Source organism: Pristis pectinata, chromosome 11, assembly GCF_009764475.1.
Source record: "Pristis pectinata isolate sPriPec2 chromosome 11, sPriPec2.1.pri, whole genome shotgun sequence".
Lineage (NCBI taxonomy): Eukaryota > Metazoa > Chordata > Chondrichthyes > Rhinopristiformes > Pristidae > Pristis > Pristis pectinata.
Window position 1 is genome coordinate 5,272,522 of NC_067415.1, and position 25,485 is coordinate 5,298,006.

Consider the following 25,485-nt stretch of genomic DNA (forward strand, 5'->3'; position numbering starts at 1 on the left):
GACAAAATACCTCTTTTCTTGTATAACCTGGTAGTTATTTATATTATTTGAGTGTGCAAAGTGTGGTCTCTAATTAAATGCATTCTGTAGATTTAAGGGAATAGTCACATTGAGTTATCTGCAAGGTGGCTTCATTGTTTAATAAACACCTGGAGGCCAAATCTTGATCTAGAGTGTAATAATGTGAGATTTGAGGCAGGCTGTCTAACACCACTTGGAGTAAAACCTGTATATGGCCTTAGTTGTGTTTCACACAGTTCTTGGCGTCTATTGGCACTAATATGGATATTAATATTTTGCCCACTTAAGTTGCTAGCTCTTTATGTATGCTAACTTACTTGACAACAATTCATTTAGTTGGAATTGATGAGCAGAGGGTGCTTGGTAGCTTGGTCTTTTTAATGCTTGGGTTCTGTTCCAGTCCTAATTTCCCTCCTGCCCAAGTCTGAACAAGTTTAATTGCAAGATCTCTTAAGTATAAATTACCCTTTTTTCCTTCAATTTGGAATGGTGTTCCTGTTCCTCAAACATCGTTCGGAGGCCAGTAATTTAAAGGTTTCTATAGCCCTTTGATAGAAGAAAGCCACTAGTTCATCTATTGGCACTTAACAATGGTTGGATTTTTTTTCCCTATCTCCTTTCACTATTCCAACCCCATCAGTTATCTCCCCATCTCCTTAAAATACATGTAAAGATGGTCTCAAACATTTTCAAGAGTAGTAGAAACCTATTGGTAGTCATTTCCTGTGGATTGGACCTGCACCCTGAGTGGTTGATTTATATCATTTGGAAAACAATGACTGATTTTTGAATCTGTACGTTCAAGATTATGCACTGCTGCAGCAGAAACCAAGCTCCAAAACAAAGCGGAATGTGTTTTCTTAGCCTTCAACTATAATTATAAATGATATCTAGATGGAAGGCAATTTTGGGAGGTGCTGGGTAGTGGATGAGGGCATTGGATGGAGGTTATGTGAAAGCAGGGGTGCGTATGGTTGGGTGGCTGTAGCAACTAGCCAGGATCGGTGCAAAATGGACAACAGTGGTTTAATTATTTTGTAATGGCTTTCTCATTGAAAATACTTATCAATCATTGTTGTTCTAACCTTGTATTAATTTGTATTATTAGTTTGTATTAATCTCCCATGGAATGTGGACAGCATTGGCAAGGTTAGCATTTGTAATACCCATATGAATTTTGTGGGTTCATGCCCTGTCTGTGTGAGTTGACCATATAATCAATGTTAATGGATCATTTCAGTATCGAGAGGGCTGTGATGTTTGTTATATCTTTCTTCATATGAAACTGAGATCCTATCCATTCTTTCGCATGTACATAAAAGATTCCATTACACTTTGCAAAGAAGCAATGCGTATCCCTCAACCAGTATCACTGAAGTAGATAATCTAATCATTATAAATATTTGTCGTTTATGGCCCCTTGCTGTGTAAATATTAGTCACTGTGTTTACGTGTACAAATGCAAATGCCATTCAGGTCCTTTTTACAGTAAATTTGGATTAATTGTGTCAAGTTATTCTGTGTTGAGAGAAATATTGCATTTGATCAGGGAAAAGAAATTAAACCCATTTTGCAAACCGTGGAAAATGGTGGATAATACTAGGGCAAAGTGCTTTGAGAGTTCCCTAAATTATGGTATGTTAACCGTATTATAAGAGAGCACAGTAAATACAATAAACCTATGCGATTTCTAAGAGCAATCAGAAAGCCAGATAGACACACGGGGTGAAAATACTTAATCATTTACAATTAACATACAATATTCTATCAGGGGGGCATTCAGCTCTGTTTCAAAACTTAATTTCATTGAAGTTGATGTTCAGAAGCACAGAATATGGCACAGCTACACTTAGTGTAAGGAGAGGACAATTTCCATCCCTCTTAATCGCAATAAAACTAGAATGCAAGTCAGTTCAGTTGTAGAAAGCCTTTGTTAGACCCCATCTGGAGTACTGCATCAGTTCCAGCAACTTGCACGAGAAAGGATGCATTGCTGTGGAAGTGGATACAACATGGATTCATCAAAATAGTACCATAGCTTTCAGAGGGTATTCAGGGACACCTCCCATAAACTTGCCATCTGTGTTCTTCAAGTTGAAAGATGGAATGGTAATCAATTTAGTATGTTTAAAATTTTATTATTGTTTGATGAGAGATTGAGGATCTATTTTCTTGGTGGGAAGAAGAGTTTTTGGGGGCCTTTGAGAGTACAGTGAGGGATCATTTGTTAATTGTGTTAAATGGAGTTGGGTTATTTGTGAATGAATAGTGGAATGTGCAGAAGGGGCTGGTTGGCATACTCTGAGTTTCTGTGCACTGATTCTTCATTGTCCCATTTGACTTCTCTGTGGGATGTTGACATCACTGGCAGGGTCAATATTTATTGGAAAGGCTGACCCCTGAACTGAATGGCTTAGTGGGACATTTTAGAGTGGTGGTGGGAGGAGAACAGTTGTGTCAACTGTATTTGTGGGCCTGGAAGCATAGAAAGATGGTAAGATTGGAATATTTCCTTCTGTAAAAGATACTGGGGAATCTGATGGGCTTTGCAACAACCTTGGTAATTTAATGGTTCACATTTCTGGTTTTAAGCAGGTGGTGTCAGGAAAAAAAAAGTTACCCTTCCTGGGACGACAACACAAAATGCTGGAGGAACTGAGCAGGTCAGGCAGCATCTGTAGAGGGAAATGGACAGTCGACAATCAAAGATCTTGACCCGAAATTTCGACTGACAATTTCCCTCTATAGATGCTGCCTGACCTACTGAGGTCCTCCAGCGCTTTGTGTGTTCCTGGAAATCTGGACCATCTGTAGTCTCTTGTATACCCTTCCTAGGATCTGCTTTTTACTGCATATTTATTTCCTTACTTGAGATTCCCCCAACTCCTGTAGTGAGATTCAAACTTGTCTCTCTGGATAAATATATTGGACATCTATGTGCAACTCGAGTAACTTTGCAAGGTCACTGCAACATAGTGGGCAAATACATAGATTTTTACTTCATTTAAGGGTATTGATTTGTGAAAAGGATATTGGTTACGAAGGTGCTAGCTGGCTCCAATAATCTTTTGCTGAGCATCCGTCCTTTGAACCAAAATGATGAGTGTTTTGGGTATGTTTAATCAAGATTAAATCCCATCCTGTTGTGTCAACATCCACACACTGACACTTTCCATCCTGTCTCAATGGAAGGAAATGATGAATTCACCATAGCTGAAGAGTGCTGAGCATACGTGCCTCAACTGAGATCAGTTAACTAGCCATAGCTTGCAATCTTGTCTGCATAAGTGAATTGTACACTGATTATCAAGTGGGCCTTAAAGGTTTTCTGCTTTGAAATGAGGGAGAAAACAATTGACCTTCAGCTGCAGAGTTAACCACATGGATTGTTGCTTGCCTAGCAAAGCAAGAATTAATATTGAGGTTCTGCAGCTTTAATAAATTTTGAATTTCTTTTCAGACTCCCAGCAAGTGGTTCATGTCATTTCATCAAGAAGCCAGGATTGGACAGAACATGAAGTTGCCATGGACACCAGCCCCACGATTATTTACCAGGATGTTTCTGGGGAATCTCAATCAGCAACTTCCACCATTAAAGCACTGCTAGAACTCCAGCAGACAGGTTTGCATCTCAGTATTAATTATTTTTACTGTTGAAACATAGAAACATAGAAAACCTACAGCGCAATTCAGGCCCTTCGGCCCACAAAGCTGTGCTGAATATGTCCCTACCCAGAGACCTATAGCCCTCTATTTTTCTCAGCTCCATGTACCTATCCAAAAGTCTCTTAAAAGACCCTATCGTATCCACCTCCACCACCATTGCTGGCAGCCTATTCCACGCACTCACCACTCTCTGAGTAAAAAAAACTTACCCCTGACATCTCTGTATCTACTCCCCAGCACCTTAAACCTGTATCCTCTTGTGGCAACCATTTCAGCCCTAGGAAAAAGCCTCTGACTATCTACCCGATCAATGCCTCTCATCATCTTATATACCTCTGTCAGGTCCCCCCTCATCCTCCGTCGGTCCAAGGAGAAAAGGCCGAGTTCCCTCAACCTGCTTTCGTAAGGCATGCTCCGCAATCCAGGCAACATCTTTGTAAATCTCCTCTACACCCTTTCTGTGGCTTCCACATCCTTCTATTTTTCTGTAAAGCTGAAGGAATTGCCACAATGATTGAAAACTGCTGGCAGGTTTAGGAAAACCTGACTCTCCCTGCGCCAATCCAGATTTAGCTTGTGCACCTGGAGCTTGAAGTAAACAGCATCACTCTATCACTGTAGTAAACTACTTCAGAGGTTTTTTTGTTGAGCTTGGATTGCTGCAGACGTATCCTATCCAGCTTGACTCTACATTACTGAACACTCGAGTTCCCAGGTCCCCATAATCAACTTCCTGTATTCCCTGTTATTGAAACCTCACATTTGTTTTTTCCATTTAATTTTAAAATCATGGTTGCATCTTAAAGTGTTGTGGTTGTCCATACTTCTCTGATCATGAAGGAACTTGGCAGTTCAACTTCCATTTATCCTTTCACCCCTGTTGGACACTTGAATTAAAAAACTAAATCTGTGGAGTGGAGTATCTTGTTGCTTTCCTCCTCTGTCCTTTCCTTTTGTCTACAAACTTGCTGTGTAAATTCCCAAGCAAAATTGCAGGTTGGGCAATATTTTCTTGATGTTCTTCCAGTTCCATTCTGAAGCTGTAGTGTGCTGTAATTTGCTATCGGAGCGTGGTTACGTACTATTTACCTTTTTACACTGGTTTCCTTGCTGCACATGTTAATGGTTTGTTAGAAGAATGAGAGAAATTGGTAGCTTCTACAAGTCTGGATGGAGTTATCCACGACTGTCAATATATTGAAAGTTTAGTTAAATATAATTGGGTGCAATTGCAAAAACAAAAAAATAGATATCTGTAATCTCTCCTCAGTATGATGCTCCAGAATTTCTTCATTCCTTCAATGGTATTATTTGAATATCATATAAACTAGGAGCATAAGTAGACGATTTAGCCCCTCAACAAAAATAGCAACAATAGGAAAAGACGCCAAAAGAGCAGAGGCTACGGTTGGGGGAATGAGCTAGGCTGTGGCCAACCATTGGGGGAAATCAGCATTTGTGACTCTTCATTTTTTAAGGAAAAAGGGGTGGCACTATGGCATAGCTAGGAGTGCTCTGTCTCACAACACCAGCAGCCCAGGTTCTATCCTGGACTCGTGTTGTTTGTATGGAGTTTGCATGTCTCCCTATGACTGCATAGGATTCCTCCGGATATTCTGGTTTTCTTCTACGTCCCAAAGACATGCTGTTTGGTAGGTCAATTGGGTGCTGTAAACTGTTCTTGGTGTGTAAGTGAGTGGTAAAATCTGAGGGGACTTGATAGGAATGTGGAGAGAATAGGTTAGAGGGAAAATTAGTTGGGGAATATAAATGCTGATACATATTAAAAACTTGTCACAGATTTGTTCTACAGAGTAAACAAGAAATATTCTCTCATGATTCATCCTAACTAAATCTAATTTGAAGCCTTTTATTATATCTTCAATTAACTTGCTCTGATCCAGTGAAAGTTGTCCCAATGATAAGGAATCATTGCTCTAAAATAATCTCAAGAGGATGAGGTGGAACTTCTTCCAGAGTTCTGTCGTTTGAACTCTTTTCCTCAAAGGGTGGTGGAAACAGTGCCTTTGAATATTTTAAGTCAGATTTGGGTGGTCTTGATAAGAAACTTGGGTAAAAGGTTACTGGCAATGGATGAGAAATATGAAAGTGAGGTTACAGTCAGATCAGCCATGACCTTAATAAATGGTAGAGCAGTTTTGAGGGGCTGAGTAACCTAATCCTAATTTAGATGTTTTCTTGATTCTGGTGTCCTCATGCCAAATCTCTGCTCTAAATTTTCTATGGCTCGAATGTCCCTACCATAACACTTAAACGCTACCCTGAGCTACCCAGTGTTTTGTGCAAGTATAATACATATTTATGTTGTTGCTACTTGGTCATATTGATCACTCTTATAACTTCCATGACCTGAGCATACGAACCTTCATGCGCATACAGCCCAGCAGGAATTGATGGACTACTGTATCCGGCAGTGTCTGGTTTATTGTGATTAAGCTGACCCAGTAAGGTTCAAGGAATGGCCAGAATTCCTGCTGGAGATTGCTACCCGAGGGACTCCTACTGAAGAGTTTAGACATGCCACTTTCATGCAGTTTGTTTGATTTGTTTTTGATGAGGAACAGGGTTGGGTGACAGAATTCTTAGACATTTGTTTTGTTATTTGGTATAGGAAAAGAAAAGCTGGAGTCTAAACCTCGGCAGCCAACTATTGACCTCAGTCAGATGGCGGTTCCAATCCAGATGACACAGGAAAAGAGACAGTCTCCAGAAAGCCCAGCCATCACTGCTCTCGATTCGGAGCTGGCTTCTGAGTACTTCAGCTCTGGCAAGTGTTTATCGAAACTCGAGTTTAAAAGAAGCTCATGGATTTAAACTAGGAGTTCAAGAGATAATTATTTATTTGTCTGGCTTTCATAGAGGGACCACAGACCAACAGAAGTATTCTCTTTCAATCACTCTTTTGCAGCTTCTCACCAGAGGGTCGCAGCCTGAGTGGCTTAGAAACTTTGTAAGCTGATCTAGTGCCAGGTTTATAACACAGCTGTAGCATAGGTGACTGCAGAGATTCATCCTTTTTTTTTTTGCTAATCCACTGTTAACCCCTTTATGCTTTCCTTTGGTTTCTTTTAAGGGAGTGTGTCCTCTGAAGCTTAGTTCCCTTTGGTTAAGGAAGAGCCAGCCAGGGATTTCCTCTGCTGATCATCTGCTAAGAAGTTTGGGGCCATAGATATGGGGTAATAGAATTGGGCTCAGGTGTGAAACCCCCCCACATTCAAATGGTCTGCAACACCAAATTCATAAAATTACTTAAGTGCTTCAAGGTAAGCAGTGACCTTGTACATCAATATGTGCCACTGCCTTCATGAGAATTATTTTCAGATGGGGAGCAAATGGAAAAATGATTTTACGTTGGTATATTTGCATTTATTGAAAAATGACTCTAATTTCATTGATTTGGCACTGCCGCCCATGCTGCTGTTGCCAACTCACCTCACTTGTCTGTTCTGAAATGTTACAGCACTGGATCCTCCAGACTTCTGCCAAAGGAGCATTCTTTGCGAGGCATAAGCAGACTGAACTGGTAGCCCATTACAAACGGAAGCGGCACTCCCATCCAAAATTTCTTGTTCTTAACAATGGTTCTTAACGTCAAATTCTACGCAAAAGTACATTAATATACGATCTTAAGATCAAAATGTCCAAATCGCTGGCTGATTCAATTTTCTAATAAAAGAAAAAGCAAACTCAGGAGCTTTACAATTAATCCCATTGTGTGTACCCTACCATCTCCAAACCTTTCCCTTGTATCTTGCTGCATACATTTTCTCTTGGGGAAATGGTGAGTGAAATTGGACAAATTGTTTAGTATGTTTTTAAAAATAATTCTGTTAACTAAATGTTGATACACATTGGGGAGCATTTGAAGTGGATGGGCCATTAATTTCAAAATAGTAGAGGAAAAGCACTGAGTGCAGCAAAAAAAGGACAATGTTAGAACCATGCATAATTAATAGAGAGGGAATGGCTTGGTGAGGGGAAAAATGGATACAAGTCCAAAACAGATGAATGTCAGAAGGAGGCAGGTGTGTGTGAGCACCTAGTGAGTGGGCAGGAAGCAAATGATCAAAGGAAGATAGTTTTGTGATGGGAGGATTTTTTTTTAATATATTTAATCTTTAGGTGTAGTTTGGTCCGACTCAGTAATTGGTATGAATTGGGCTATATCATTTTTCCAGTCATTTTGGGAAGTTGCCAGATGGCAGCATTAAACATGTATCAGCTCCAGCTCTCAATGATGAAATCAGAAAATGTTGTATGTGTGCACGTGGGGACCAGAAAAATTGCTCCCACAGCAAGTGTAGAAAATTTAATGGGTCTGGGTTATTAGTGTAATTGCTTTGCACATTGACTGGAATTTTAAGTGGGTATGAAGAGGAAAATTGGAACACCATTCAGTGCTCTGCATGGTGAACTCTCAATTGCCATCATCAGATGGTTCTAATTTTTGTTGCATATTCCCTCTGGCACTGCCTGCTGTCTTTAACCCAATAAACCGACAAACTATATGGATATATAAATTGGAGCAGTATGTAAACACCTGAAGGATTATTTCCATTCTTTTCATAATTGGGATCCAAGACCAGTTAGATCTCTCCAGTTGAAACACTTCAAAAGTGTGCTTTTTGCCTGCACTGATTTATTCACTTAATAAATCAAAGGAAAAGTTAATTACAAAGGAATAGGAAAGCAATTTAATTATGGGATAGTTTCCTATCTTCTTCTTGGGCAGTCCCTCGGGGTCAAAGATGACTATTTTCCATTCTAGTTCTGAGATGGTTTATGAGGTGAATGTTGAACGTGCAAACTCTGCCGTAGCTGGGGCAGGAGGGTCATAATTTAGGAGGTGCAGTGATGCTTTGACTATTTATGCTGGGCTTCTGAATGCTCATGACAAAGGGACACGAGGTTCTCAGTGCCATCCTGAATGTTCCTTCTCCATTTTGAGCGGTCACCGTGGTGCAGCTGGTCAAGCTGATACCTCGCAGCACCAGCGACCTGACTTCAATCCTGACTTCGGGTGCTGCCTGTGTGGAGTTTGCAAGTTCCCCCTGTAACTGCATGGGCCCTCCCTGGGTGCTTCAGTTTACTCCCACGTCCCAAGGATGTGCTTGGCTGTGGGTTAATTGGCCACTGTAAATTGCCCCAAGTGTGTAGATGAGTGATGGAATCTGGGGGGAGTTGATGGGAGTGTGCAGAGAACAGAACAGCATTAATGTAGGATTAGTGTAAGTGGGTGCTTGATGGTTGACGTGGACTCAGTGAACCAAAGGGCTTATTTCCGTGCTCTGAGTCTGTGACTAGGATCTTTCATCGCACTGTCATAGATCGTTATAATGATTATTCCTACGGCAGACAACAGGGAGACCCCTCTCTATTTACTAGCTTGTCACATTTAAAGTCTCTGATGTCACCTTGCCTGTCCTCTTGTGGCCAGCTGTGAGCGGTTAAGGCTGAATTTGTGTTCAAGTTCCTTTGTGCCAGGTTTTTTTTTGAACTACAGTAAGAATTCTGCCTGTTCCTGAGGTCCTGTTGTTTTTCAGATGATGTATGCCCCTTTCATTTTGTACGCGCTCAGAGGCTGGTAGCAAGGTTGGACACGATGGCTTGCTGTGGGATAGCATTAAAGACATTTGGGCGATGGATGTGGTCGTGTTCCTACTTGAAGTGCGCTTTCCAGTATGAGATGACTACCTTCCTATCCATAGCCATGTTTGGGTGACCCTTGGGTGTTTAGGCCATCGATGGTCTTGTCTACACTGAAGAATCCATACATGTTCAGTGAGCTGCAGCACTGTTTCCATCCACCAGTCATTAGGTCATACGGGATCTCGGCCTTTGGTTCCTGTAGAGTTCTTCTGGGTGAAAGGTCAGATGAAAGGTGTTCTCCCTTAAACATTAACACTTTTTTTTTCTCTTTGCACATGTTGCCTGACCTGCTGAGATTTTTCAGCATTTTTGTTCTTAGTTCTGTTAGTCTTTTACTTTTGCGAATTTTAACAGGGGTCTCATTGTTCAGGTTTTTTCCCCCATTAGATCTACACTTCTCTGATCACAAGTCAGACCAAGGGACATTTTTGTTAAATGAAGGAGAATCATGTTAACAGCTCTTTTGTAAATTCTGTGTCAGCACTTGGCAAAAGGTATGGGTGGGAAGGTGGGGGGAAAATACCATCACAGCTTCACAACGATAATAGCAAGAACCAGCTAATTAGAAAATGTACTAGATGTGGTTTCCTGAGGAAATGTTCCTGCTTAGCACAAAGTATGAGGAGGATTGCAGGAAGGAAAAAGTTAACACGTTGATTAATAACTAGATTTTTCACTTTCACTTTGTGCTGCTTTAATATGCACACTGATGGAGTCTTCAGAATCTTACTTTTCACCTTTTTTTCTTTCTTGTTCCTGTTACTGACATTCCATTCTTCACACTATAGGGAAAAGCATCAAACCTGCAGTCTCCAGTTCGGGCGTCGGTTCTGGTGAAGTGGCACTGACGTCACTTATATCAAGCGGTCAACAGCAGCAGACAACACAGCATTCCGCAGGGGTGAAATCAGTCCCAGTGTCCTCGGCAATCGCTGTCACACACATTCTACAGCAGGTAATTACTCGGCACAGATACTGTGTCCAACCTGTCAGCAAATTGTACTGCTGGTGTTTTTTAAATTACATATGTTGAGTTTATTTATCCCTTTTCAAGAAGCTGAATGCTGACCAGGGATCCTGTGATTATACTGAAGCTTGCTGCTATGAATTTTGAAAGTGTTTGCTTTTCCCATTGCTTGCATCAAGCTACCACTGCAATTTCTTGCTGTTCTCACAGGAGGAGCAGAACTATCAGCAGATGGGGAACTGCTGGTCAGCTGGATTGTTGGCCGAGTTCTTCTTCCACCCTAGTTCTGAGATGGCTAGTGGGGCTAATGTGGAAACTGTAGGTTCTTCCACAGATGGATCAGGAGGAGTGTGATGGGGCAGGCGGGTGGGTGGTTTGAGTTGGTAAGTTCCTTCTGCTGTTTACACAGGCCCCTCTGCCCTCCCAATGCATGGCCTTGAGGATCTCCATACCACTATCTTTCCCAATTTGAGCTGTAGTGGGATAGACATTGCCAGGAGTTGGTGGGGACGTCTTGCTGTTTCCAAGAAGCTTTGAGCACATCCTTGAATCTCTTATCTATCTGCCTTGTAATCTTCTCCCATGACACAACTTGGAAGAGTGTGTTTCTTTCTTTCTCTTTCAATCTTTTTATTAGTTTTCAAATTAATACAGATTAATATATAGCGTCAATGTTTGTACATGTAATACAAAGAGATCTGGATAACAATCATGGCATAGATAATCATAAAGAACAATAAGATATAAAAAAATCTGTAGATCCAACGATCTCTTAGTAAATGAATATAATACAAAAGAAAGGAAAGAAAAAGATATATTATATAAATTAAAAAAGAGAAAAAAACCCAAATCAATAAGAAAAATTATAAACAATATAAACTAAACTAAACAGAAAAATTTCAAAAAAGAAAGAAAAAAAAAGACTGGACTAAAATTTCTCAGTAGAAACAGAGCAATATTATGTCATTAATTCTGTTCCTCTAAGTTGGAAAGTTATTGAAAGGGGATCTACATCATGTGAAAATATTGAATAAATGGACTCCAAATATCTTCAAATTTAAGCGAAGGATCGACAGTACCACTCCTAATTTTTTCCAAGTTTAAACATGATATAGTTTGAGAGAACCATTGAAAAATAGTAGAGGGTATTGGATCCTTCCATTTAAGCAAAATGGATCGTTTGGCCATTAATGTAACAAAAGCAATCATACGGTTAGCGGAAGCAGATAAATGGCCAGATTCTATCCTTGGTAAACCAAAAATTGCAGTGATAGGGTGAGGTTGTAAATCAATCTTCAATGCATTTGAAATAATGTTAAAAATGTCTTTCCAATATTTTTCCAAAAGAGGACAGGACCAAAACATATGTGTTAAAGAAGCCACATTCGATTTACATCTGTCACATATAGGATTTATATGGTTATAAAAACGAGCTAGCTTATCTTTCGACATATGGGTCCTGTGAACTACCTTAAACTGTATCAACGAGTGTCTGGCACACATTGAAGATGTATTAACTAAATGAAAAATTTTCTTCCAAGTCTCTGTAGGTACACAGATGTCTGGAGTTCACTTTCCCATTCATTCTTAATTTTGTCCAGTGATTCTGGACATTTTTTCATAATTAAATCATAGATTATTGCTATCAAGCCCTTCTGATGAGGATTAAGACCTAAAATTTTTTCTGTAGTTTCAGTTTTGTAAGGTGTTGGAGAAGAGGGTATAATAGCTTTTAAAAATTTTCTGATCTGCAAATATTGAAAAAAGTGTGATCTAGGCAAATTGTATTTGTTAGACAATTGTTCAAAAGATGAAAAACAGCTATCAATGAATAAATCACGAAAACATACTATTCCCTTCCTTTTCCATATGGAAAAAGCTGAGTCAACTCTGGATGGATGAAAGAAAAAATTAGATTGGATGGGACTTGACAAGTTAAATTTATTCAATCCAAAAAAATTTACGAAATTGAAACCATATTTGTATTGTATGTTTAACAATTGGGTTAATCATATGTTTACTTAATTTGGTAAGTGCAAAAGGGAGTGAAGCTCCTAAAATAGAAACTAATGAAAATTCAAGTACTGATTGGTGTTCAAGGTGTACGCATTTGGGGCATTGAATTACATCTAAATCTTGTATCCAAAAAATTAAATATCTGATATTAATTGCCCAATAATATAATCTAAAGTTAGGCAAGGCCATACCACCATCCTTTTTTTAGTTTTTGTAAATATTTCTTACTTAACCTTAGGTTTTTATTCTGCCAAATATATGAAAGAATTTTAGAATCAGTAGTGTCAAAAAAAGATTTCGGGACAAAAGTTGGAATCGCTTGAAATAAATATAAAAATTTTGGTAAAATATTCATCTTAATCGCATTAATTTGGCCTACCAATGATAAAGACAGTGGAGACCACTTAGTAAATAATTGTTTAACATGATCAATTAAAGGCAATAGATTAGCTTTAAATAAGTCCTTATGTTTCTGGGTAATTTTAACACCTAAATACATAAAATAGTCAGTTACCAATCTGAAAGGTAATTGCCTATAAATTGGGGTTTGCATATTCAATGGAAAAAGTTCGCTCTTATTAAGATTTAATCTATAGCCAGAAAAAACACTAAACTGATCTAGTAGTGATAGTACTGCAGGGATAGATTAGTCCGGATTAGAAATATAAAGTAACAGGTCATCTGCGGAGAGAGATAGTTTATGAATCTTCTGTCCATGAGTAATGCCACATACATTTGAAGAGGTCCTGAGTGCAATAGCTGAGGGTTCTAAAGCAATATCAAATAATAAAGGGCTTAACGGGCAACCTTGTCTAGTACCTTGAAAAAGCCTAAACGAAGGAGATCTTTGATTATTAGTAAGTATTGAAGCCATAGGTGTATAATAAATCATTTCAATCGCAGATATAAATTTAGGGCTAAAATTAAATTTTTGAAGTGTAGTGAATAGATATTCCTATTCGACTCTGTCAAACGCCTTTTCAGCATCTAGTGAGACAACACATTCTGGAATTTGGGATGAAGGGGTATATATAATATTCATTAATCTCTTAATATTAAAATGTAAATAACGATTCTGAATAAATCCTGTCTGGTCTTCAGAGATAATTTGTGGGAGAACCTTTTCCAGTCTAAAGGCCAATGTTTTGGAAAATATTTTTGAATCTACATTTAATAAAGAAATAGGTCTATAAGATGCACAATCAGTGGGATCTTTATCCTTTTTAAGAATTAAAGAGATAGTTGCTTCATCGAAAGATTGTGGTAGTTTACCCACTGATAGGGCATCTTTAAAAATTTTGGCTAACCAGGGAACAAGAATATCAGAAAAGGATTTAAAAAATTCAGCTGTATATCCGTCAGGGCCGGGTGCTTTACCCGAGTTCATTGAAAATATTGCTTTCTTTATTTCTTCCTCCAAAATGGGAGCATCTAATGTAGAACATTCATTTAAAGATAGTTGGGGAATCTTCAGATCTCTTAAAAAATCATACATCAATGTAGGACCCTCAGGGGATTCTGATTGGTATAAAGAAGAATAAGATTCTTGAAAGGATTTGTTGATTTGAACATGATCTATCATGTAGGTACCATCTGGTTTACAAATTTTATTAATCTGACATTTAGATAAAGTAGTTTTCAATTGGTTGGCCAATAATTTACCAGATTCGTCACCATGTATATAAAATTTGTTTTTAAGTAGTAGATTTTCAATTGAAGATGTTAATAATAAACTATGTTGTAATTGGAGTTCTGTTCTCTTTCTTAAAAAGCTCTAGATTCGGAGTATCAGAATAGTTTTTATCTATTTCTTTAATCTTTCAGCCAGTATACATATTTTGTTATTAGTTCGTTTTTTTAATCCAGCGGAATATGAAATAACTTGACCATGGGTATATGCTTTAAAAGTATCCCATATTATCCCACTGGAGATTTCTTCAGTAAAATTAGTTAAAAAGAAAAATGAAATCTGTTCTGATATCAAAGGATACATCTGGTAATTTATTTGATAAAGTCAATGGTGCACGATCAGAGATGGCAATTGCATCGTATTTACAGTCCATAGTGAGTGGAGCTAATCTAGCATCAATAAAAGAAAATCAATCCTTGAGTAGTTATGGTAGACATGAGAAAAGAATGAAAATTCTTTATCATATGGGTATAGAAATCTCCAAACATCTAAAATTCCAGATTCAACTAAAAAGGAATTAATAGAGACAGCGGATTTGTTTGGAAGTGCAGGATTTGACACAGATCTATCCATCGAAGGGTTTAGACAACAGTTAAAATCTCCACCCATAATCACAGTGTATTCATTTAAATTAGGAAAAAATGGAAACAGATGTTTAAAAATTTCAGGGTGATCTACATTGGGTGCATAAACATTAACCATAACAGCTTTTTTTATTATGAAGCAGACCAGTAATTAATAAAAATCTACCATTTGGGTATGATATTGTCTCATGATGGACAAACGAAATTGAGGAGTCTATAAAAACAGAAACTCCTTTCACCTTTGCTTGTGAATTTGAATGAAACTGTTGACCCCCTCCAAAATCTAAAAAAACGTTGATTATCTTTCTTCCTGATGTGAATCTCCTGAACGAAAATAATCTGAGCATTTAATCTATGAAAATCTTTCAAAATCTTCTTGTGCTTAAGCGGATTATTTAAGCTGTTAACATTCCATGAAATAAAATTAATAGTCTTATCCATTTTAACAGATTAAAAAACATATGGTATGTAAAGGGTTAATTGGTATATCCGAGTCTTCCAATAGGAAGAAGTGAAAAAAAATATTCAAAGAGGAAACGGATGTGATGACAATTTAGAAAAACTTGTAGTTTAGCCCAGAAGAAAAAGAAACTTAAAAACAACCCCACCCCCCACCCCCAACAGCCCGAAAACTGGCCAATAGGCAGCCAGAAGGCTACCCTCTAATTGAACTAACCCCAGTTCTATTGGTGGCAATAGTCCAAATTGAAAAATATATAAACCACCCATGTTTTGTCTAAAAATGAACAACATAATCCAAACAGAGATATCGAACTCACAATATAGTTGTGAGATTGAAACAGAACCAAAGGGTGTTAACAGCCGACAATTAAAAAATACAGTTTAATAATTATTTCAAAAAGAAAGCAAACAATCAGTCATTTTGTAAGTTCTTAATTGTTATGAAAACAAAACATTAAAAATATTAAAAGAAGAAAAAATGTTTAAATCTAAAAATTAATTGGATAATAAAGCAAGTAGGTAGTAAATCAAAGTAAAAACACTGTGTCTCTTCCGCATTTCTTAGCTTCTAAAATTAAAAGCTAATTCAAAAGAAATTCCTCGGCCTCTTGGATGGATTTAAACCATTTGCGAGATTTATCAGGTAATGAAATTCTCAACCTTGCTGGGAATAATAATGCAGGATGATAATTGCTTTGATAGAGACGAGCCATAATTGGTTTGTAGGTCGGCCTTTCTTTCATAACTTCTGAGGTGTAATCTTCAACTGTTCGAAACTTCCATCGTTTAAATTGAATCATTCCACGTCTACAAGCGGTATGAATCAGGAGTTCCTTGATGCTGACATAACGGAATCTCAGTATTACTGACTGAGGTTTTTGATCCGGAGCAGGTTTAGATCTTAATACTCTATGAGCCCTATCCAGAATGGGCTGAACAGGGAACATTTTGGAACCAAACACATCGACCAAAAGATTAGAAAAGAGTTCCGTAGGGTTACCAGTCTCACTGTTCTCTGGAAAATTGATGATTCTTAAATTTTTCCTCCTGCTGCGTCCTTCCAGGTCGATGATCCTCTATTGTTGCTTTTCCAGATTTTGCTTGGTCGTAATTAAGGCTTTTTCAAGTAAAAGGAGTTTGGCATCTCTCTCTTCACCAGCTTGGTTGAGTTCAGCAATTAGTTGCATTTGTTTGGCATTTTCCTGGATAAGAATATTTTGTTTGTCTTCAAAGTCTTTTAAAATGGACTTCAATTCGGCAAAGCTCCGATCGAATTTTCTATCCAGATTAGAAATAGCTTCCAAAGTAGGTTGGTCTCCACTACCTTTACCATTAGCAGAGGCTTTAGATCTGGTGGTCATTTTAACAGTTAAAGTCAAGATTAAACTTGTGCCAGTATTGTAAAAGACTTATTAAAGGGTGGTAAATGGTAGATTGAAAAGTGCCTGGACCAAAGCCAAGTTATGACTTAGTCCATCGAGCGCCACCAACAGACTCCTTGAGTGTGTTTATTTCTGGTGTTGGGCAAAGGCAATATGGTCAGCCCATCATAGCAGACTAAGAGGTAACAAGGGCCTCAGTGATGGGGGTGTTGACCTGGGAGAGGGTGCTGACAGTTTGTGCCCTACCACTTGCAATCCCAGTTGCAGGATGTGCCACAGGCTCAAAGGAGTTGATTTAAATGTTGTTTTTCAAGTTGTACTCCAGGTACAGAAATGACTGCTCAAGATGACACATGTTCTGTCCTGATCATTTTTGTTTCAAAATAAGCTGTTTGTTGTTGTTGTATTTTTAACATGAGGCATTAAATTGTTTTTTGACTTCTTATTCTTGTAATGCCATTCAGAAAATCTTGCACATGGACATCAAATGAGGATATTATTGATTGTAGCACTCCCCATACCTCTCCTTTTCTTTTTACAATATTTTTATTCTACAAAAAAAATACAGAGTACATGCATCAAAAAGAGGATAAAAATACTACTAAATACATTGTGTTAAATCATACTTGAGATCACAATACTCTAAATTAATAATCACGTATGATAAGAAACTTGGAATAATTTTATTATATAAAAAAAATCTAAACCCACTACCAAAACTGGAGCTGTTTGGTTTAAAAAAAAGACAAAGAAAGACCCTTGAGATATAATGATATCAGCCAATATCTGTACTTTAGTCACCAAATCAAAGGTTTTGAAAATAATTCAAAAAAGGTCCCCACAGGGTTTGAAAGTCTAAGCTAGATTCAAGAATTGAACAACGGCCCTTCTATAAATTTAGGTATAACATAACATCCCGTAACCATTGAGCATGAGTAGGCGGAGTAACTTCCTTCCATTTAAGCAACACAGCCCTCCTGGCTATAAAAGCCAGAATGTATAGATACCTCTGCAATCCCAATCTGTGATCAAAACCCTGACAACACAGCAGTGACCCTCACGCATTTAATTGTGACTAGGTTGAGGAACCGGGGGCAACTGATAGTATTAGATCGTGGATTACTTCAAGAAGCAGCAAAATTGATTTACAAAAAATAAAGCCCCATTGCTGGTATGTAGATATGCAATGGATGGAATAGGTTTAGAAAGCTGTGGGCCAAATGGAACTAACTTAGATGGGCATCTTGGTAGGCATGGACAAGTTGGGCTGAAGGGCCAATTTCGGTGCTGATTCAATAACTTTAAAGCAATATCTTTGAACTGCAATTGCAGCTTGCTGGCTTATTGGTGTTCCTCTGTGTACGTTTTATTACCCAGCTCTCACTGTATGTTTATGCAATGCATAACGCAGGGATCTGGCAGCTTGAAAACATCTTGTCAGACTTTTAGTGTCATTATAAATTATTGTTGGAAATACGTGACACTCCAGAAGAAAATGGAGCCATGTGCTCCTTCCCTCAGTAGGGTTTCACACATCTGGAGCTTGCTTGATCAATACTTTGAGTCATCAGGAAAAATTACCCAGTGTTTTTGTTTCCCTGAGATTGGTCACAGGGTTTTCCCTTGCACATTGGTTGGCCTTGGTGACAGTTGAGAGTGTAGTGCTTGAGATTGTACTTCTATCTGTAGTCATTACATTGATGGATTTTATTATAGCTTCGTCCCTTGGGTTAGAGTGCTGAAAATAAGACTGTTTTACATTATGTGGGAGGAATTATTAGTCATGCAATTCTGTGTATAAATGATAGCCAGTGGCCAAGTGTAATCAACTGGAATAAAGAGAAATCCGATTTATATTGTACCAGATGTAGGTCTGATATAAACCAAATGCAGCCATTTTAAAAAAAAAGCAAGATATTTGAAAGAACAACAGTCAATGACCAGTTACGTGTTAGTAAAAATGCTGTTTCCCTCCATTTCATATGTAAACTTTGATTGCATCCGTGCTTTAGCCAGGTCTCTAGCAACATTATATAGTGATCACTCAAAGGCATCTGAAAGGCAGTTCAAGTGGCTGATCTTCTAGCTTTGTGGCTTCAACAGAACAAGTCTATCTCCAGCGTGGGCAAGATAGTAATTTATTTTAAGTGAAAATTACAAATATATTCCCAAATTCTCTGGCCATTCTGTTTACAGGTTCCAAAACTGCCATTGCTAATTCTGAAATTAAATGTGTTTATTTGGATCAGGAGAAAGGACTACAGAAGTTACTGGAATGTAGTGGTTCACTAATATTTGATGCAGGAAATCTGCCACACCTACTGGCCTGGTCTAGCCTCTAAAGTAACCCCATCTATCTGCTTGTTTGTCTTTTAATATCTGCCTTTAAAGTACTTGTTACCCTGACAGTTTTGGTCTGCACCCCATCACAGACATTTCCTCTGTTCACTCTGACATTGCCGCCCCCCACCCACCCCACAGCCAAACGCACTTGTTTTCTCACTTTCCCAGTTCTGATGAAGAACCCTGGAACTGAATCATCGACTATTTCTTTCCCTACTGATGCTGCTTGACCTGCTGGGTGCTTTAGTCATTTATGTGCTGAAAATTCTGTACAAAGGTCTGTTCCCTCTATTATGAAGTGGTTTATGGTTCTTTGACCTCTACTTTCAATATGGAAAACCTAACTGATTTAGTTCGACTTCTAACATGCATTACTTTTCTGTTGGTTATTCCCAAAATCTTCACGCAGATCCCAATAAAATTACAAACCGTTACGGAGCAGGGTTCTGCAGCCAAGCAAGAGGACTCTGAGGCTGAAGAAAGTGAAGTGGAAGAGGGTGACACATTGGACCCACAGACGGGTCTCTTCTACAGGTCAAACGCCTCGATGCAACCAACACAGCCACAAGAGAAGCAAACACACCAACCTCAGGAGGTGGCGCAGTCCAAATCCCCAGCACTGCAGCAAGCGTCTACAGCTACGACCCAGACACCACAAGCCATGGTGCAGGTGATTGCAGTCAAAGCGCAACAGCAACTTCCAAAACTGCTGCATCAATCACAACAGAAACCACAGTCGCAGTCCCCACATCCACAGCATCAGCCAGATAAATCCCAGCTAGCCATAAAACACCAGTCTGTCTCAACGGAACAGCATCTTCCTGGCCAGGTAACACCATACCATGATAGGAGGGTGAATATAGTGGTTAACACTTCCAGTGCTTTTTCTCATTACCATGGTCTAAGGATGGCCAGGGGTCGGAGTGAGTGATAGCATCCTGTTTGAAAGTTGTCATTAACAGTCACACTGAAGGTGATGTACTCTCATTGATTACCATGAATGTTTTCTTTAACATTGCTATGCAGCATCTTGGGTGTGGGGAGGGCAGGTGTTTGAAGATCCAATATAATTGGAAATTCCTGTAAAGGTTTGGTGTGTATTTGCATGTTTCAAACCAACCTTTTCTCCACTCTTGTGGAAAATAATTAGGGTTAGGACTTGGTCACGGAAAACTCAGACCTAAATCACAGAGCAGTCACGATCCATTTGCTCAAAATCACAGAAAAACTGACCAAAGGGAAAATGGCCACAGGATGTGGTACACATGCACGTGTTTTTAAACCCTGTTCAATAAAGAGAACAGATATAGTTTTGTATATGTGGTTCATTCCATTGGTCCTGCATCCCCATTAGGAAGCCTTATTCAGTGGAGGCAGAAGTCAATCAAGACTGCAGTGTTCTTAACCCTAAACAAAACTTGTAGTGGCAATGACAACTGCTGCAGTGACTCCAGCCAAGTAAGGGGACTGGGCTAGTTCAGATGTTCTAAAAAAAAATTCTCAAAAGTCATCAAATCATTTTCTCCATGACTAAATCCCAGCCTTAGTAATAAACACACAAAGCTTTGCTCATCTCATTTCCAACCCAAACTAGAAATGAGGCTGTTGCCCTGTTTAAATTTTGTTGACTTATTCTTCAACTGGAGAGTTGGAGGTTTAATTATTAATTGAATTTCAGCGCAGAATTAAAATGATCATATTTTTCTGGTGTTAATTAAATGAAAATGAGAAGAGGTGAATGTAAAGGTAGAATGAGTTTAGATGATCAGAAATTAGACTAGAGGTCTCTAGATGTTGCTATAGTTTACAGCCATTGCAATTTACTAATGTACAATATTTTATTTTGTGTTCTTGGAACTGTTTATATGGCCCAATGACACTTTACTGTTGTTTCGTTATCCATGTCCAACTCTATCTTTTTTACTTCATTTACTTAATACTTGCCCTTGTTTGTAACTGTCTTTGGGGCATTTTATTCTGTATTCACAACCCTTTGCTTTTTAACCAACTTACTTTTAATTCTAAGATTTTCTTCCTCTGTTCTGAAACAGAAGATCTGTCTTTAGCTGACAAACACATTTGGTCTCTGCTTGTTCCACTAATTGGCTCAGGATTTCTTCCCTCATTCGAGTTTAAAATTCCCTGGAATGTTTATTAATTTCAGTTGCAGCATGAGAATTGCAGTAGCTGCTTTGCCAAGACTGTGGTGTCAACAGTAGATGAAGTGAGCCTGCTCAATTGTAGTGGTATTACCCTTCCAAGTTGAGTACTTGGATATCAAAGCTAAAATGTAATATGTTTAAATAAAAAAGCAGCAAAGTGCTTTGGCGCTCTCACAGATATCTTGAAGGGTTGGAGGCTTTGCACCTACTATTACTCATCGTTTATTCCCAATCTCAGTGTGCTACTTAGGCAAGTCATTAAATGATCATTAGCGTGTCCACGTGTATGACTAGGAGAATTAGAAGCAGGTTTTCTTCCTTGTTACTGTCTTTCAGCAACTGCGTACAAAGCAACACTGTCAAAAATATAGCAATATGTCTATGTGGTTATAATTATCAGGGAAGGTTGAAGGGATGGGACTTCTTGAAGAGGTGACAAGAGAGATTATGAAGTAGTTAGAATAGACATATATGTTTCCATATGACGGGTCCAAAACTAGAGTCGTAAATATAAGAAAACTAGCATAAAGCCGGTCTGTAACTAGGGAGCAACTAACCAGAGTGGTTGGAATATGGAACTCGCATATTGTAGTTGAGATGAATAGCATGGATGGATTTAAAAGGGAAAGCTAGTATGCAAGAGTGAAGGAACAAAGGACTATACAGATGACATTAATAGATATATATAATGGGATGAGGCTTGTGTGTAATATGAAGATACTGGGCATAGATCATTAAAACCTTTAACTTTGGCATAATATTGGTTGCTGTGCCCCTTGGCTAGGAAAATTACTTTGGGAGTTTATTGGAAGATTAGATACTTCTGGATTCTATTCTGGCTTGTCATTCCATCTCAGCCAAAGACTCAAACATGTCCTTTACTACACTAGTTTGAAAAGTTCCTGTTTTTCTGGATCAGCTATTCTGATGACTGAGATAACTTATGTAGAGACAAAACAGGTGCAGTGGATAAGACTCACCTGGAATGGAGTTAAAACTGAAATCATTTTGATGCCAACAGATAGATAAGACTTCCATCTTCAGTTTGTATTCTTTCATATTTTCCTTACTTCACCTCATACAGAAATTAACTCGTCGTATCTTAGCCGATAAAACCGACGGGACAGGTTAAATTTAAGAATTATTTTTTAAAAAATTCTCCAGAGGGATAAGGTAATATTTCATGTTTTTTAAGCTAGTCTAAGTTGTAAGTATTACAAAATTATTTTTTAATAAACACTCAATATTCTAATTTCTTTGTGCAGCTAGTTGAGTTTTTTCACTCTTCCCTCCCTCGTTGAGATGCAGTACCATGGATACTAACTGCCTTCTTATGCTTTGCATAAGTGGCTGCTCTACATGTGTGAGATTGGTGGGAGTGTTGGGAGGCTGTCTGTCTGTGGGCAGCTTCACAGCCAAGCCTAACCCTGGACACCTGCACACAAGCAAGTTTGAGGAGCACTCGCTGAATAGCATTCAGGAACAGAGAGCTCTGTCCAATTTACTATGTGTCTTTGTCATTAATGTAACATACCCTGGTCACTTATAAAAGCCTTACTTAAAAATCCAGAGTCAGTACAGTCCAAGATCAAATGTGAGAATTGCCTGGTCCGGATTAGCTCTACTCCATTTTGGGAATACTGGCCTGAATTTAATAGGGGGAATAGGTAGTGACAAGCGGTGGAAGACTCAGAACCCAGATCACCCTACTGTGACATTCCAGATCTTTTAACTCATTCAGAGGTACAGAGCACCAAAAAACTTCAAATGCTGGAAACTGAAATAAAAACAGAAAATGCTGGAAATGCACAGCAGCATCGTCAAGGGGAAAAATGGATAAATGTTTCGGGTGTAGACCTTCATCGGAAGTGGTCTGACACACAGTAACTTATTAAAAAAAAAATTCCGACTGTTCTGCTCTGTTCTCCCATTGTCATTTAATGATTATTGTAGGGCTTCTGTTGACATTTCAGGCACAGCCACCCATCATAACCCAAGGAGCAACAGTCACCAAAATAACTTTTGGAAATTACCAAGCCACTACCATCACGAAAACAGCCTGTGGCAGCTCAGAGGGTTCAGTATTGGCAACAAACTATTACACGGTGCAATCTTCCAAAAAGTCAATGGAAACAGATATTTTAAAGATTTCAATGATGGAGGCCCAGATCGAAATGAATGAGGAAGCCTCCAATGTAGACGCTAGAAAAGAAAGGAAGCCTACTGTGCAGAAAGTAAGCACACTGCAGTCAGCTCCTTCAAGTCAGTTCCAAAAAGCAGCTGCGGCATCCGCGGCCAAAGAACAGGAAAGCAAACAGAACCCAGACAACACCCTTCCACCCAGGGCACCAGAGGGATCTGGAAAGTCTGCTCAAAGCCATTTTCTTCAAATTCAGAATGTAACACAGGAGAAGTTTGATGAAATATCTGCAGATATTCTTATTCAGGTAAGCATATGTATATCTGTTTAAAGTCTTGACACAGCCTTAATGTGCATATAATGCACAGACTCTGTGTCCTATCACATGTCATCGGCACCCAGAAAGAAATGAACCCAAGACAGATTAGCAGCATTTTGCAGGGATAAGTTTTATTCCAAGTGCAGTTGTAAATGGTGCTCGGTGGCTTCAGAACTTTAGTTACAGACTTGTCCAGCTGTGTTTCCCCTGAAAGTTGTGCTGCCTACACTCCATGTAAAATAAAAGCTTTAACTCATTAAGATGGCTGACTTCACTGAAAATACGTTACTGCATGCAATTATATTGAATAGCATAATCTTACCTTGGAGTGGAATAGCCAAAAAATCCCTTAGTGCTGCAGATTTTTTTTTACTTCTGGATATAATCCAGCTATAGGGGGCTACAGGTGGTTCAGCTAGTCCTCCATTCCCCTTCTTGTTTTAACAGTCAACAATGTCTTTCAACGTCTAGCTGAAGAAATCAATGTCTGCAGATTTTTATTTTAAATCAGGATTTATGAAAACCTGTTCCTGTCTTCAAAAAGGGCAGAAGGGACCAGGAAAAAGCAAGTACTGGAGAGTGTTTTGATTATGACCTCCACTTTAACCTTTGATGTCCACTTGAGTTGAATACTCCCACTTAGTGTGTGGCTGAGCCATACAGCACAAGTAGGCCCCAGGTTCGATGCCTGGTGTGTATGAGTTTGAATTATTGCACCTGGTGGAGATGTAGCCTTTGGAATTTGCCTTGGTACCCTGAATTATTAGTGGAAAATTTAGTCTTTTCTGCTGCGGATTACTATCCAATAACACCTACTAGGAAGGCACATGCAAGGATGTTAGCAGGTGAAAGAGGTATACGGGCCAAATGCAGGCAAATGGGACTACCTCAGTTAGGCAACTTGGTCAGCAGGGACAAGTTGGGCCAATGGGCCTGCTTCCGTGCTGTATAGATTTGACTGTGTGACGGGTTTGAGCTTTGGTTGTGTAGCGCCCTCTGAGTAAACTGCAAGTATTTGCTGACGAGGCTGAGTTACATGAATCTGTTGTCAAAGGTTGACCAGGCCACACTCGACTGCAACTAGCTATGACAATTGACTTCAAGTGGGGAAAATATGGGAGAGAAACCTTGTGAGGAAAATTGATCAGTTTAACCAAACAAAATCGCATTTAGGCACCAAGCAATTTTTGACATTCATAGCTTTAGATGAATAGAGAGAGTAAAAAATAAAAATGTCAATATAAGACAAGAACATAAAAAATAGGAGCAGGAGGAGGTCATCTGGCCTGTCGAGCCTGCTCTGCCATTCAGTAAGATCATGGCTGATCTGGCCGTGGACTCAGCTCCACCCACCTGCATTGTCCCCATAACCCTTAATTTCTCAACTATGCAATAATCTTTCCAACTATGTCTTAAATATATTTAATGAGGGAGCCTCTACTGCTTCCCTGGGCAGAGAATTCCACAGATTCACTACTCTCTGGGGAAAAGCAATTTCTCCTCATCTCCGTCCTAAATCTATTACCCCGAATCTTGAGGCTATGTCCCCTAGTTCTAGTCTCACCTACCAATAGAAACAACTTTCCTGCTTCCATCTTATTTATCTCTTTCATAATTTTATATATTTCTATAAGATCCCTTTTTCATTCTTCTGAATTCCAGCAAATATAGTCCTTGGTGACTCTCCTCATAGGCTAACCCCCTCACCTCCGGAATCAACTTGGTGAACCTCCTCTGCACCACCTCCAAAACCAGTATATCTTTCCTCCAGTAAGGAGACCAGAACTGCACGCGGTACTCCAGGTGCGGTCTCACCAGTACCCTGTATAGTTGTAGCACAACCTTCTTGCTCTTAAATTCAGTCCCTCTGGCAATGAAGGCCAACATTCCATTTGCCTTGATAGCCTGTTGCACCTGCAAACTAACCTCTTGTGATTCATGCACCAGCACTCCCAAGTCCCTCTGCACAACAGCATGCTGCAATCTTTCACCTTTTTAAATAATAATCTGATCTTCTGTTTCTCCTTCCAAAGTGGACAACCTCGCATTTACCAACGTTGTAC

At 38.9% G+C, this 25,485-nt stretch overlaps 1 protein-coding gene across 11 annotated transcripts in view; it reads left to right on the forward strand.

Moving 5' to 3' along the window:
* The window catches only part of emsy (EMSY transcriptional repressor, BRCA2 interacting), a 75,422-nt gene that overhangs the window by 40,522 nt on the left and 9,415 nt on the right, over positions 1 to 25,485 (forward strand). For 7 of the 11 annotated variants that reach the window (XM_052025668.1, XM_052025666.1, XM_052025664.1 and 4 more), the window contains 5 exons: positions 3,482 to 3,643; positions 6,320 to 6,475; positions 10,146 to 10,312; positions 19,211 to 19,630; positions 22,937 to 23,410. In XM_052025668.1, the coding sequence (XP_051881628.1) occupies positions 3,482 to 3,643; positions 6,320 to 6,475; positions 10,146 to 10,312; positions 19,211 to 19,630; positions 22,937 to 23,410 (1,379 nt within the window). Of the gene's footprint in view, positions 1 to 3,481; positions 3,644 to 6,319; positions 6,476 to 10,145; positions 10,313 to 19,210; positions 19,631 to 22,916; positions 23,411 to 25,485 lie in introns of those variants that run through there. The other 4 variants (XM_052025673.1, XM_052025671.1, XM_052025670.1 and 1 more) reach the window with 2 other exon arrangements.